General features: G+C 45.2%; 3 protein-coding genes across 3 annotated transcripts; 2 read left to right on the top strand and 1 right to left on the bottom strand.

The window, feature by feature from the left end:
- Positions 1–660: 660 nt before the first annotated feature.
- LOC127306449 (ATPase GET3D, chloroplastic) lies at positions 661–3,548 on the bottom strand. Its single transcript, XM_051337089.2, has 7 exons — positions 3,278–3,548; positions 2,940–3,083; positions 2,757–2,831; positions 2,494–2,681; positions 2,248–2,413; positions 1,745–2,143; positions 661–1,010 (listed from the first exon to the last, which is right to left on the bottom strand). The coding sequence occupies exons 1-7, from the start codon at positions 3,452–3,454 to the stop codon at positions 879–881; spliced, it is 1,281 nt and encodes a 426-aa protein (XP_051193049.1). The 5' UTR covers positions 3,455–3,548; the 3' UTR covers positions 661–878.
- A 50-nt stretch (positions 3,549–3,598) lies between these two features.
- LOC127306448 (pentatricopeptide repeat-containing protein At5g15010, mitochondrial) lies at positions 3,599–5,471 on the top strand. Its single transcript, XM_051337088.2, has one exon. It carries the CDS (start codon positions 3,686–3,688, stop codon positions 5,165–5,167), a length of 1,482 nt encoding a protein of 493 aa, XP_051193048.1. The 5' UTR covers positions 3,599–3,685; the 3' UTR covers positions 5,168–5,471.
- A 4,841-nt stretch (positions 5,472–10,312) lies between these two features.
- Positions 10,313–14,497, top strand: LOC127306450 (uncharacterized). The gene is made up of 10 exons (XM_051337090.2): positions 10,313–10,608; positions 10,777–10,911; positions 11,388–11,574; positions 11,721–12,010; positions 12,089–12,238; positions 12,320–12,447; positions 12,537–12,634; positions 12,765–12,856; positions 13,299–13,435; positions 14,032–14,497. Exons 2-10 carry the CDS (start codon positions 10,813–10,815, stop codon positions 14,096–14,098), a joined length of 1,248 nt encoding a protein of 415 aa, XP_051193050.1. The 5' UTR covers positions 10,313–10,608; positions 10,777–10,812; the 3' UTR covers positions 14,099–14,497.
- The last annotated feature ends 295 nt before the right edge of the window (positions 14,498–14,792 follow it).

Genomic DNA, 14,792 nt, shown 5'->3' with positions numbered 1-14,792 from the left:
CACGAAAATGATATAATGTCTAAATAACACTATAATAATTTGTTGTGTACTATTCACAAAAATAGGAAATCCCATTTTCACATTTATGTGTAGATCACACATGATCGTTTTTTATACCAAAATCTGCACAAGTAAGTGTAACATAAAATATACTTGCGTGTATTTTTTTTAAAAAAAAAATCTAAAACTTTGAAATTGCATTTTTTGAAACTTTTCATAATGAGGTGTACGATGCACTTGGTTCACATCGTCCGCCTCCAAGAACCCGATGCCCTAGCTACACCTTCAGTAGGCGTTGAAAAGTAGAGGCGATCAAGCTCAACCGTCAGTAGTCTCACACATCGAGTGGTGGGAAGTGAGTGGAAAGGACCGATGGCGGCATGAAGACCGGATCTGGCATCGCGTCACCGCCAAATCGTCTCGTTGTCACGATTGTACCACCAGCACGGCTTTCCCAGATTTCGCATGCTGCGCCTCCCATGGCTTCAGACGAAAACGTCAGCAGCAATAGAAACAAACGGAAATCTACTCATCAAAGAACAACGATTAGATGAGCAGCCACCCAACATTCTCACGCCTTTCGCCTTCACAATGATACTGTGCAGCAGCACTGAAGTCCTATCCGCAGGGGGGGCCTTGTTCTATTCTAACAGGGCGATCTTTCTGAAAATTATCATTCATGTTGACTGTCCTTTTTTCTTTTCTTTTCCATAACGCCATTTTCACAAAACCTTGCTCTGTTCACAAAAAATGACGAGACGACATCAACCATGCTCGCCAGGATTCGGTCTAACCAATACAATGCTCTACTTGATTCTCTACCGGGCTAGGTTTTGCTGAGCCGGTCTTCTGAGTTCACTGAACGCCCCCGCTGCTGCCTACCGGATGCTGACAACAAGGTTCCTGTCGATGAACTTGGCGCCGCCCACCTTCCCCTGCATCGACCGTGGCAGCTTTATGATGCGCCTCTGGTCGCCGGCTTCGATCAGTAGCTCCGAGCCACCTCTATACTGCATTTTTTTTCAGATAAAGGAACAAGTCATCAGTATTTGGCAAACATCCAAGATGACATGGATAAACATGCAGGCAACAGACCTTAAATTTTTCGATAAATCACAGACCTTAAATATCACAAATAACTACTAGTCATCCTCGAAAAAAACAAATAATTACTAGATGGCTTTGACCTAAAGTGGCGTACATGCAAACCTAGTTTTCATGTCACGCTGTTTACAAGCTTCTTTTGTGCTGCAACCAAGGAACCAAGTTGCCCATGCCAAATTTGTTTGAAAGGGTCCCACGGTTTGTATGAAGAAAAGGAAAGACAGCTATGGTAATCATCTGTACACAGCAGGATATATTTTGGTTTCAATATCAGCACATTCGATTTCCAGAACTGGTAAGAAACGGTTGGCTTGCTTGCAATCACTAAATAAACTGAAACTGCTTAAAAGTTGATTCCCTACTGAAAACTATCCGGAGTAGTATGATAGGGTAGGGAAACTGTGCACTGGTCTGAACATTATCAGGTAGTTCAGCGCCCAAGTGATAATTTTCAAGTTAATGGTTGATTCAACTTCTTTGTCGTCGTGTTAGGATTCAAACCTTCTGGTTGAAAAGGCTTAGGTAAAACCACGGAAATCAAAATCGCGGCACCATTATCTCTGGACAAGTAAAACTAGCTACAGATAATTTTGACTAGCATATACGTTGAACCCAACAAAGGTGGAGTCAGTAGCTATACCTGATATAATTTGATTTCAGACTTGTCAAAGCCTGGCATGAAAAGGGTTACTGACTTCTGTGCAGAATCAAAACTAACTGAAGGATAAACCTTGCTTGTGTTTCTCAACAGCTCCTTTGTGTTCTGGTTCAATGAACTTAGTGCACTACCCCAATCTGGAGAAGAATCAGCTGACACAAAAGGCAGAGACGAGAAAGACAGCGGCAAAAACTTCTCACCAACTTCTTGGTGCGCTTCACAAGGGTCTTCAGCATAACCAAATGCTCCACATATTTGTGCACCAGCTTGGATGGTGCACCCCCAGTATCTCAGCGCAGAGGACACAGAGATTGATCCTCTAGGGTCCATGACGAGGAAGCATGCAAGTTTTGAGGGATCGGTAAACCAAAGCGAGATTTTCTGCAAAATTTAGCAGCTAATATCCAATTTGGCTAATAGTAGAGTACTTGAATATGTATGCACTAGGTAGCATAGTTTTTATTTCTTAACTAGGGCCAATTTACCTCAAGAAGTTGTTCGATTTCATTCCATATCTCTGTACTCATTCTTCCTTCACTAGTTTTACCATTTGGTCTCGCGGAATCATAAATTAGTTTCAGTAATGATGGAGAAGCCAGTCGTCCTACATCAGTCTTCTCTGCTAACTCCCTCACATACTTCAAGTAAGATCTGTCTTTTGTGTACCAGCAAATTAAAATGTAGAGTCCTGAGTGTATGCAAGGTAACAGAGAAACAAGGATGACCTATACCTTGCCCTCTCAGTAGCACCAGTGAGCCGTAGAAACTCCTCTGTATTATTGCAATCATATACTACAACATCAAATTCCCCTTGTGGACTGCTCGTTCCAGCTGAAAGGAAGTTGAGTAGCTTCTGAAGAGACAAGACTGTACTGATCGAATCCATTCCAGGTAAAACTCCAAGCTCCTCTCCTACAATCTATCCTATGAAAAAGAGCAACCAAAATGACTGATTTTTTCTATCTCCCATATAAAAGCAAAGTTAATCACATACCCCCTCAAGAACTCCTTGAGTAAGATTGCTTTGGGCATCTGCTTTCTTCAACCGATCAAGGGGTTCAAGCAGCATCTGCGATTTAATCAGAAAGTATACTTCAGCATCAACACATTTTCCAGTTTGAGATACGGTTTAAGTCTGAAACAGCCAGAGGAGATTACTCAACGAAGTATTTCATACTTTACTAGTCTCCAGCTTTATGGTCGAAAGATTAGCGGCACATTCAGTCAGCGAGTTCCCAATCTTACAGCCCATCAGTTGTTCCGCAGTCGGGTCTTGCGACTGTATAACCAGACATGTCTTGAAGCCTTCACTTGCATAATACTACATCATGGAGGAAAATGAATTGTCAGAATATATTTGTAATGGCACATTGAGAGGCTTCTCAAACTTTGCAATGGAATTTTTCACAACTCACAAGCGATTTCCTGTAGACAAATTTCTCAAATACGCAGAACATTGCAGGAGTGTTATATACCCAACAACGACGACAAGCACGGGAGAAAGGCAGTTGTTACCTGAGCGGCGACGGCGGCCGCGGTGGTCTTGCCGGAGCCTCCCTTACCTAGGAAGGTCACCAGCTTCGGGGGAGCGCCGGCGCCGCCGGAATTGGCGATGACCAGACGCCTCCTACGGCCTCCCCGGCCAGCAACGGCGAGGGTCTGGCTCGCCGAGACGAGCAACGAGGGCGCCATCCGCCGCCTCCGATTTAGTTCGGACTGCGCCGATGTCTGCTTAGCCTTGGTCTCTCTCCGTTGCTGTAGCAGTTCTAAGCTTAGCCGTCGGAAAAAAAAACAGCTCGTATAAGCTTATTAGGAATTAGGATAGGGTTAAAGAACACACAAAAAAAACCCACCTTTGCCACGTCTCCGATACACCCACCCCCGACCGTCCCCGCCGCGGCGGCGCCCCCACCCGTCGAGCCGATGTCCGACCGCCGAGAGAAGCGACCGTCCGACGCAGCTGGTACCGCCGCCGCCGCCCCTGCGGCCAAGCGTGCCCGCGAGCCGGCGGCCTCGGCGTTCCCCACGTACAAGGACGCCCCCGACCTAGCCCCCAAGATCCGTCTCCTCTGCGAGATCCTGGCCTCCTCCGCCTCCGATGTGGAGGCGGCCCTCGACGACGCCGACGTCCGGGTCACCACCTCCGACGTCGAGCAGGTGCTCCGCTTCTCGTACGCGCACCCGCGCGGCGCCGCCGCCTTCTTCCGCTGGGCGGGACATCGCCACCTGCGCCACCAACACTCCCCCTACGCGTGGAACCTCGTCATCGACCTCCTCGGCAAGAATCGCCTCTTCGATCCCATGTGGGACACCGTCGCCTCCATGCGCTCCCAGGGCCTGCTCTCCCTTGCCACCTTCGCATCCGTCTTCTCTTCACTGGCGGCCAACCCCGCCAGCTCCCCCCTCAAGGCGTTTGTGGAAATGCCGAGGTACGGCATGGACCGGGACGCGCCGGCCCTGAACTCCCTCCTCTCCGCGCTCTGTCGTGCCTCCCGGCTCGATGACGCCCGCGCGGCGATCCCCGTGGCTCGCGCGGAGGCTGGCACTCGCCCCGACGCCGACTCTTATGCCATCCTTCTCGAGGGTTGCGAGGCTGCCGGCGACGCTGCCGTCGCACGCGAGGTGTTCGATGAAATGGTGCGTGCCATTGGCTTTGATCCGGCCAATGTTCCTGCCTACGACTCTTTCCTCACAACACTAGTTTCAAGTGGTTCCTCCACGGGGCTCTCGGATGCGATGGAGTATCTGGCTGTCTTGCGCCAGTATAGGTGCTCACCGGGGGAGAAGTTCCTCCGTGCTGCGCTGGCCGCGCACCTCAAGGCACGTGAATTACGCAACGCGGAGGTGCTCTGGGAGGACTTTGTCAACCGCCGGGGGATCGTCCCAGATCAGGAAATGTACAACACAATGATCGTGCTGCAGGGAACTCTGGGACATGCTGAGGTTGTTGTGAAGTACCTTGATGACATGACCTTCAATGGAGTGTTTCCCGACACGGACACATACAATGTGGTCCTCAAGCTCTTGCTGAAGGGGAGGAAGCTCCGAGCGGCATCGGCAATACTTAGAGAGATGGTCAAGAACGAGTGCTGGCCAAATGAGGCAAATTGTTCTCTTGCCCTTCGCATGTTCTTGGATACTGGTGACTGGGAGACAGGGATGAAGTTGTGGAACTGCATGGTGGCGAATAGCCTGCCTCCACTGGAAGAGAATGGGAACATGCTTGTATCGAAGCTCAAGGATGAGATGTTGCCTGAGGCATGCAAATATGCAGAGGATATGATCGACCAGGGTATCAAGTTAAGCTCGTCAACACTGGCAAAGCTGAAGCAGAGCTTGGTAAAGGTTAAAAAAGTGCCCATTCATGACCGCTTAATTACGAAGTGGAAGGCAAAGACACACTAGGTTTTTGGGCTCTCTTATGTCATATATGGGTTATGTAGGACTGGAAATTGGAGTTGACTTTATTCAGTTAACGGCTTCATGGTGACTTTCTTTCTGCAACTATAGGCAGCTTGTTGCTTTGCTATTCTTGCAATGCAATTTCTGAAGACTTGGTGTATAATATAACATGTCAGGTAAGAATTGTTTGGCAACTTTATCTGTGAAGAGACAAAGTTGGTAACTGAGGAGTTCAATCTCCTAACGTGTACGCCTTTTTCTCTCATTGTGAGTCTCTTCCATAGAGATTATAGTGTTTTCTTTTGCATTTGATCTGTCTTTTCCCCTCTGAACATGGTATGTTTTGGACATGAGCATCAAGAAGTTAACTCTAACTAGAGCAGGTTTCATAACTATGATCACTAATATCAATACGTATGTGTACAACCCTTAGCTTGAAAGGTATTACAACTTACAATCCTTAGTGCTGATTGCTGCAATTTCCGAGGTGACGGAACTGAATGGAAAACTGATTGATTTAACAGTTCATATGCAAGAGACTAAGCTTTGCTCTACTTTTTTTTCCTTTCTATATTAGACATCAGAACAAGTAACTTGTTGGGCTGCAAAGTAAACTTGGTTAGAATGCAGTTATCTTACTCAAGGTTTCTGCATCCCAAATCAGCACGAAGCTGTTCTGGCTTCTGATTCGGTTGCTGTCGCCTGGCTGTTTTCATTCTGTTGTTACGGGGCTTGAAAAAAATGTGTGCTGAATATTGAGTATTGACCCTAGACAGAGGTTCAAATCTGTCTAATCTAGGCAAGTGGTCGTCTGGTGTGACCCTGTCAATTTTGAAACTCCTCAGGTCCAGCCTCATGCATGGACTTATACAGTGCACGGCACCATGTCTGTTACTTTTGGCAAGAAGTTGTGTAAAACATGTATGGCTATACAAGAAGATGTAGGACTGAGAATAGGAGATCACTTTTCTTCAGATAAATTCCTTTCTGCAACTACAGGAAGCTGGTGCTTTGCAAATGTGGCAACACAATTTGTTGAAACAAGTAGTGTAATGTAACAAACCAGGTAGTTTTTGTTGTCAAAAAACAAATGGTAACTGAAGAGTTCAATCTCCTAACAGGTACACCTTTTGCTCTCACCGAGTTTCTTCCTTAGATTATAGTGTTTACTTCTGCATCTGGTCTTTCTCTTCTTCCCTCTGGACATGGTATGTTACATGACATCGTGTTACCTGGCATGGGCGGGCACAGACTTTTAACAATGGGTATTCAAAAATAAAATAAAATGTACTACAAAAAAGTGGCAAGTAGCATTCGATCTCATGACCATCAAGGGAGCATGCAACTGCTCTAACCAGCCAAGCCTCCACATCATTGTGTCCAAAGAAGCATAGATTTCTACACAAAGTAAATTGGCGCTGATGGATATTTCACATAATTTGAAAATTTTGTCAAAATTTTGGGTATTCACCTGCATACCCATGAATACACATGTGCCCGCCCATGCTACTATGGATAGGAGGGGGGCGACATCCTCTCTCTAACTCGCTTTGATCGGCGAAGCCGCCGGAGAAGAGAGAAAGAGGAGCCTAGGATTGTACGACGACTCATTTTAACAGGCATAACATATATCGGAAAGCCATTCATAATAACTCAGATCCACTTTCAGCTCTTTTTTCCTTCTTCTTTCTCCTCCTGACTGGCTCCAGCATGCACCGTTGAATGCCCCTCCTCGCCAGGCGCGCCCGCCCTAGCATGAACCCATCCATGGCAAGCTCGCACGCGCCTGCCTGGCTCATGCACGCGACTGGAAGAAAATCTTATACGACCAACTCGAGAGGCTGACATCTGGCATCGCTAGCAGGCATGGGCGGGCCCAGAACTTTCTAAATGGGTATTCAAAATAAATAAATAAATACAAAAAAAATTGGAAAAAATGGCGAGGACACCAGGATTCGGGCACAAGACGTGCATAAACAAGCCAACTACCTCTATCCAGAGGAACAACATACTATTTCTGTTAATACGTGGACTGGATTCTATACAATGTAATGATAATTTATAGCTGTATCATATGATTTCAATTTTTTGATAAATATTTTGGGTATTCACCTGCATACCCATGAATACACATAGGCCCGCCAATGTTACCTGGTAAGTGTAGCAAGAAGTTAACACTAACAAGGTTTCATAATACAATGTTAGGCCCTAGCTCCTCGATGAGAATAACTAACATGGAGTTAGAAACTCAATGAACCTAAGATTATTTCCCTCTCTTACATAACTTTTGATTATTGAATGCAAACGAGGTCCTACGAATTGTTGCAGTTTGGGACAAAATGCCATGTATATACTAGAACTTTTATTTCTTTCTTCATTAGTTGCTCTTCGGCATCAGCTCTACTCCTACGTGACATAGTTCAGATAGAGCTGATGATGGAGGGTTGAGACTGGCCTTGTAGATGATAAGAATGTGTACTGGAGTGGCTACCGGCAAATAATTCATTGCTTGCAGCGAAGCTGATACTGGGGCAAGTAACACCGAAGTGACAATTTGTTGATACTGATGTGTACTATTTCAGAATCTGAAGTACTCTTAGATTTAAAGTTCTTAGAAACTTACAATTCTTATTTGCTGGTTGCTGCAATTTCCGAGAAGAGGAAACTGCAAGGAAAAATGACTGATTTAGAGCTCCTTTTGATTTATAGGATTTTCAAAGGAACTGAGATTTTATGGAAATTGTCCTTCAGAAGGCATTTGATTCATAGGAGCTTAGCCATAGAAAATAATCTTTTAGAAATCTTGTAGTGTTAAATTTCGTACGAAAATAGCGTTACATTAGACCACGTAAAAAATTCCTTCACTACACCTCATAAAAAATTCCTTCACCGCAATCAAAGAGATTTGCTCTTCCCATAAAAATTAAGTGGATATACATTGTTTTCTATTTCTACGCTTTTTCTATCTTATGAATCAAAGAAAACCTTATTAACAGTTGATAAGCTAGAGATTGAGCTGTGCTCTCTTATTGTCCCTTCCTGTGTTGGCCATCAAAAGAAGTAAAACTTGTTGGTCCGCAAAAGTAAAGTACCGATGTGGAAGTAGGATCAGTGTGGTAATCAAAGCAGGGAAAAAAGAGTCTAGAGTCAAATAAAAGTTAATGCCACTCTCCCGCTTATCTCACTTGTCCCACTACATCCTTGAAGCGAAGTGCTTCGAACATCTCTAGCAGGGAGACCCATTCTAGTTGTTTTTGGTTTTTAGAGCATCTCCATCTGCGATCCTATAGCGTTTTCTATACATCTATTGGGATCCAAACCAAAAAAAAAAAAACTCATACCAGCACTCACAATAAAAGTTAATGCCACATCAACTCGAAGCCAGCACAATGGCCGGCAGCCCCCCAAGCTACCCATGTACTTGCGGCCCTATCGGGGCCGTCGGCACAAATAGCACAACAACTCCACATAGAAAGCTTTCTGTTGGCCCATGCGTCAGCCTCTCTCTCCCCACCTACCGCTCCCTCTCCTTTTTAATTTTCCATCTAGCACCAAACACTCTCTCTCCTCTGCCATTTGTTGCATGCACATGCTATGGGGTTAACTGGTGTGGACAGTCTAATTTTTTTGACCGATGTTTGTTGCCCGCGGCCCCAATATATTGCAGACATGTGTGATATTGGTTAGTATTTGTGGGTCGCCTATGGAGATGCTCTTAGGGTGTGTTTGGTAGCCCGGGCCAACTCAGAATGTCTCTCTCTTATCATACATGGTGACCCTAGCCAAGTTGAGTTGAGATATATCACATGTTTGGCATCCACGGATGTGTTGAGCTATGCTCATGTGAGATGTTGTTTGGTACCATTCATGTTGAGCTGAGCAAGTACCATAGCAGTTTTACAAATTCGTCCTCCTTTTTAGCAAAAAGGCCCTCAAACAAAAAAAAGAGAAAAGCAATCGGGTCCATTCCATTGGAGCTTCCCTGCCGGCAGCGAACTGGGGAGAGGCGGCCACCATTGGAGGGATGGCGGCGTCCAGCAGCCATGGGCGGGCGGAGGCGGCCGACGGCCAGACGAGAGACGCACAGGAGGGAGAGCGTGCGGGAGGGAGGTGGGGGATTATGACAGGCCGGGCTGGGGTCTGGGGGTGCGCTGCGGGCCTCGGGAGAGAGTTGCGGGATGGACTCGGCCAAGCTGGGTTGTGAAGCTCGATTTGAGCTTCACAACCTGGCCAGGCTGAGAGCCTTTATTTGTATGAGGTGGGCTAAGTTCTGTGCGACGACCCGACCTAACAAACACCATCTCAGGTGGTAGAAGTGGGATGAGTACAGATTTTCTGAGTTGATTCAGGCCACCAAACACACCCTTATTGTCCGTTTGTGTCCGGCCTCAACAACCCATCCTCCAGCGGCATAGGCGGATCTACCATCCATGTTGCCCGGGCAGCCACCCGGGCTTCCGGCCGGCCGGCAAGCCTATTTTCGTCCGTATTTCGTATGAATTTGATGAAAAATTAGCATACTAAGCATGTTTGCCCGGGCTTTAAAATTCTCTTGGGTCCGCCTATGTCCAGCGGTGTGACCCATTATGGGTTTTTTTTATCCGTTTTTGTCCTGGCTGACCCGTTTGCTTCCCAAATATGTGTCCGATTAGCGTGCAGACGGACACGGTTTGTTCATCCACACATCCGCCCCATGTTGGGCATGTCCCACTTGCCATCTAGTTCCTCTCATTTGGTGTCCGTGGTGACCTTTTTTTTGGTATGTTTGAGTCTAGCTTGGCATGACCGCTTCGCTTTTTATGTTGTCACGTGTCTGGAAAAAATTCATGCTAACTACTAACCCTATCTAGAGGTTCTACAAGCGGTAAATCGACTATCGTACCTAGGAGAAAATGTTATCAAGTGATATGTCTGGTGTGACTATCAATTTTGCGACTCCTCGGTCTAGCTTTGTGCATGCATTCGTGCAGTAGGACATGTCTGTTGTTTTGGACGAAATGACTTCATACTATGTACAGTATAACAAACATATGAAAAAAATCCAATATTTTTAGTACTAAAAAGTGCATTCAATAATTCAAAACCTCCCAGTTTTGTGCCCCAACCCAAACAAATTTGAGCTGATTATAGTCATCCTCCCCAGAAACTCCAAAGGCCCAACGGGCCTTCATTTCCCGACCCCGCGGCACCTTGGAGCTCTGCAGCTCGAGTGCACGGCCGAGGCGGCTCTCCGTCGGCGGGCAGGGCGTCCGGCCGGCAAGGAGAGGAACGGGGCTGCAGGAAGCGCGGGGTCGAGGGCGACACCCCGTGTCCCGCGAGCTGAATCGCGCGGCGGCGCCTCGGCGAGCCCTGCCGCGAGCGAGCGGGCGGTGGCCTGAAGGGGAGTAGCGCGCGGCGCTACTCGCAGAGGCACTCCGGCAGGCAGCACCACGCATCCGCGAGAGGTAGCTCCTTGGCTCCCTGCTTCCGTCCTTGCAACTTGGCCCTGGCTGTTCGCTTCAGCTGCTCTGTGCTATGTGCATATTTGCCTCATTTGTCCAATTGTATTCGCGTAATTGTACTCCTAATTTCGCTAGCTGCTTAACAGCATTCATGTGTGCATTTTGGTCCAGGGCATCGGTGGCTCCGGATCTTGCTGCGGCACTGACATGGAAGGATTCGGTGATCATCATCAGAGCACATGCCCTCAGTCTCAGCAACACCCTGACCATGTCTCTGATTCTGCTGAGGATCCCATATCTGATGAGGTGCTGCCCCTGCTGATGCTGATCTGTATTAAGCTTTGCTTTCCTTTTACGACAGTGTTTTATTCCATAATTTCTGTTGTTTGCTTGGCCCACAAATTGCACAAACGTTGTTGCCGGTCATGTGTGCTCGTGTGAAAGGAGCTGTTCCAAATTCCATATATTGTTTGGACCCTGAACCACTCCATTAGATGCACATACTACAACTGCTGCTTCTTTCTTATGATGTTAAAATTTAACCAATAGGCACTAGCACCGTGGCATCTAATCCCCACGGACGCTAGGCAATGAACGCGGGTGGACTGGGCAATGGGCATGCACTCCCGCCTCTAGACAATTGGCTGAAACTCAGTCCTCATTTTTAAGCTGTTGCTAGCAAATGTACCTTTACATCTTTACCAGTATTACAACTTCCGGCCCGTAGCAGCTTATGAAATGCTTGCTGAGCTTAGGTTTTGTCTTATATTGTATATCAACAGGATATTCTTGCACCAACAAGGCTCTCGTTGTCTAGTGCTACTTCAAAAAGAAGAGAGAATGATAACAGAATGGCGGAGCATGCTAGATCTGCCGTCTGGGATGAAGTTCTGGAAGAAGCTGATGAGCTAGCCCATGTGCATAAAGATCCTCGCAGTGTCTCATTTCTATCTGGTGGAACAAGCAAAAGTACATCACTGCATCTCCTGTTATACGTATTATACAGATTCTGTTCCTTTTTTATGAATGAAGGACTTTGATACGTGATTGTTTCCTTACATAATTTTCCTGGTGGAGATCCTATAAGAATCGTTCTCTTTTCACCACCGATGCAGGGAATAAATTTGACAACAAGCCCAGGTTCTCAATACGTGGATCTGGTTTTGTTGCATCAAATGCAAAGGGTGGAAACTTGTATGATGGTGAGCAAGAAGTATCATCAGGAATGCCACCAGCTAAAGCCTTGGAAACTATGATGGCTGAGCAGGTGGAGAATATCGATGAAGAAATTGAAGACTTGCCCTCAGATTTTGCCCATCCAACCCAGAATGAAAACATTTCGGTTGCTGAACTTCTTGAAGATCTACAAGATAGGAGTGGCTCTTCTGTTAGAACACCATTTCCGGTGTGTATTTTTTTTATCAGCTTCCTTATTTGGAGTTCTTAGACAATTGTTATCTTGTCTCTGAATATTTCACTGCAGTTTCATCAACACAGTAGAGCTGCGGAACGGAAGCCAAAAGTTCCTACTTCTGGGAATAAAACACTAGCACTTCTAGGTCAGAGTAATCTTGGCAATGAAGAGGCCTCACAACATGTTATTGGTGAAACGTCCAGTGAAGATGAAGTGGAAGTATGTTGTTAACATACTAACAACTCTTATTAGTAATTGTTCAGTTGTTCAATTCATCATGATACTTCTATCCTGCAATAGGATACTGTTCAACACAACTTGGCTATGGTGACCAAATATGTGAAACGAAAAACTATGACTGACCTATTCCAAGAAGCTTTTAGCGCAACAGACATGGATGTTACTGCACTACCCATGAGATCAACTGGGTACAGTAATCCTGACAATTATTTGCCAATTGACAATTCAAATGTCTCTGGATATTCTTCTTATTTTATTTTCTTGTTTCTCTGTGCAGAGCTGGTTATTATGGAAGGATGCAACAGATTTTGCAGATGGAGAAAGATAGGCACGTTGAGTTCTCAAGACAGTGTAGCAAGGCGCCAGACTATTTAGGTGGTCCTTTGTATGTCATTGTGATAATTACGCTAGACTTGCTAGTAGAAGCAGTTGGTATTGGTACTAAAATAACTTTCATCAATGTGTCTCCGTATATTGATGAAGTAGCGACTCTTTGTATTTCCAGGTAATTCAAATGGGCTTATTGTTCAAATTTTGTCAAGGTCCTTGGAAGGAAAACTAACAGTCTGCCTCTGCTTGTTGAAGGAAAAGAGTAACGTTCGTGTTTCATCTCAATCTTTCAAAACCTCTTAGTTCTTTCGTTGATTGGTCATTTGTTAGAAGTATTCCTAGATCAAAATGTTGCTTTCCATACTCCAAAAAAAGTTATAATTATTCTGCCTGAAATGATGAAAAGTTACCCTTGCTGACCTGGCAACTATAGATGCTTATCCAGGAATATGTGCTGTATGCAGAAGTCATGCATGTTTTGTGCTTTGGCCACTCCTTCTGAAATTTCCAACCATATAGTGTTCAAACATTTAAGATGAAAATACCGTGCAGCCTTTAGAATTATATTCCTTTCTGTTTTTGAGCCCTCCCAAAACATTTCCTTTTGCCGGAGACAGGTTCTGACAAACAAACCTCATGCTATACTCAAATGCTATTTTTTCAGCATCTTGTGCCAGTGGTGTTATCATCATACTTGTGTTTCTTGCAGTTACCCATAACAAGCAAGGTCCCGACAGATTGTGGCATGGATGACAGCAGCAGTAAGAGGACCATTATATTCAGCCCAAAAATATGTGACAATGAGGATCTTGTAGCAGGAAACTTAATTCATATCTACCCACCATGGTATGCTTCTATTTCCATTTTTCTGTCAAGCGACATCCTGTTGTAGGCTTGTACCTACGATGGTATATTGGTTTTGCTCAGTAGGATTAAGATATTGTTGGAAAAAAGAAGACATCATGAGTGAGAACCACCAAGCATGGAAAATGTGGGGAAACTTAAATGGCTTATTTGTTAATACTTCAAAAGATTGTAGTGTAGCGCTCAGGGATAAACTTCTCACCAACCCATTAGTAACAACCCATGCTTCAGACATTTTGCAGTATGTAATTTTGGTTTAGAACTTAGGTAGGGAAATCTGATCAGGCGCCGCAAGGCAGCAACAGCTACCTGGTCATTTAGGACTGCAGAACTTAGGGAACTTATTTAGGTGTTCAGAAAGTATGAAATATGGCTAAACGTCCGAGCATATAACGTGCAAAAAAATAAGGGGATTGATTTTCTCATGTATTGATACTTGCAGCTCTCCTTTTTCTTGAACTTGAAAGACACCTGATACAAATAACCAGATCATTAGTACCTATATCTGCTTTTCTTACATGCTTTGAATCTAAGCAACAGCAAAATCGAGGGATTTGACAACTTGGTTACCTTGACAGGAAAGAGGTTAAAGTAAAAGAAGAGGAGGTGATTATTTGCACCTATTTTTCGCAGCACGCGGTGTGAATGAGAGGGATGCCAAGTGACGAGTGGACATTTGTGTATGTAGTGGGGTTTGTGCAGCTAGGGAACTTGCAGGGCAAATAGATTGAGCGGTTCACTGCAGCAGCGGCAAGCATGTAATTCTCGTTTGTTGTTGTCTGAAATGGTATCAGTGTAGAATATATCAGGTGAAACAGTGTAAAATGTAGGGGTTACGAGGGAAGCCTGGAAGCATGGTGGATTGAAGTCAGTCCGCTGTTATTTCTTTCACCGTTGTTCATACTGGTGTTAGGAAGACGAAAGATACAAAAGGGCAAATAATGTTGGAAGTCCAATTTTGATCTAGGGTGTGTATGCTGTACGCTGGTCATCATTAAAGTATATGTACTACTCCCTCCATCCCGGGGAACTTGTTGGACGCTATGTACAAATGTTATTTCGCAAAAGGAAAAACCTTATAGTTATAATTTTGCTCTAATCAGGTTGTTTCCTTTCAAATCAAAGGTACCGTGTATGTCCCCTATCATCCTCGCTCCGCTTGGCCTTGTGTAATATCCCAGGTAATGGGGTTATAAAAATAGAGGAAACAGATGTGTGCATTGCATTCATGCATAGAAAATCTGGGGAATTTTCGCGCTTTAAAGTAAAACAGTCACAGTAACTGAAGTTTCACTTGACCTTGGTGGAATTGAAGTAGCTCATCAAGTCAAGCGCTTTA

Source organism: Lolium perenne, chromosome 6 (assembly GCF_019359855.2).
Source record: "Lolium perenne isolate Kyuss_39 chromosome 6, Kyuss_2.0, whole genome shotgun sequence".
In the NCBI taxonomy this organism is placed as follows: Eukaryota; Viridiplantae; Streptophyta; class Magnoliopsida; order Poales; family Poaceae; genus Lolium; species Lolium perenne.
Note: the sequence above shows the minus strand (reverse complement) of the source record. Positions and strands in the feature narration are given on the sequence as shown.

What these genes read in the sequence shown, in the direction of transcription:
- LOC127306448 (XM_051337088.2), top strand. Translation starts at nt 3,686, where the DNA reads ATGTCCGACCGCCGAGAGAAGCGACCGTCCGACGCAGCTGGTACCGCC.
- LOC127306449 (XM_051337089.2), bottom strand. Translation starts at nt 3,454, where the DNA reads ATGGCGCCCTCGTTGCTCGTCTCGGCGAGCCAGACCCTCGCCGTTGCT. An exon ending in CGGCCGCCGTCGCCGCTCAG is followed by an intron (nt 3,084 to 3,277) that starts GTAACAACTGCC and finishes TCCATGATGTAG; the next exon opens with TATTATGCAAGTGAAGGCTT. An exon ending in CTGAAATCAAATTATATCAG is followed by an intron (nt 1,011 to 1,744) that starts GTATAGCTACTG and finishes AAAAAAATGCAG; the next exon opens with TATAGAGGTGGCTCGGAGCT.
- LOC127306450 (XM_051337090.2), top strand. Translation starts at nt 10,813, where the DNA reads ATGGAAGGATTCGGTGATCATCATCAGAGCACATGCCCTCAGTCTCAG. An exon ending in CTACCCATGAGATCAACTGG is followed by an intron (nt 12,448 to 12,536) that starts GTACAGTAATCC and finishes TTCTCTGTGCAG; the next exon opens with AGCTGGTTATTATGGAAGGA. An exon ending in CAAGGCGCCAGACTATTTAG is followed by an intron (nt 12,635 to 12,764) that starts GTGGTCCTTTGT and finishes TTGTATTTCCAG; the next exon opens with GTAATTCAAATGGGCTTATT.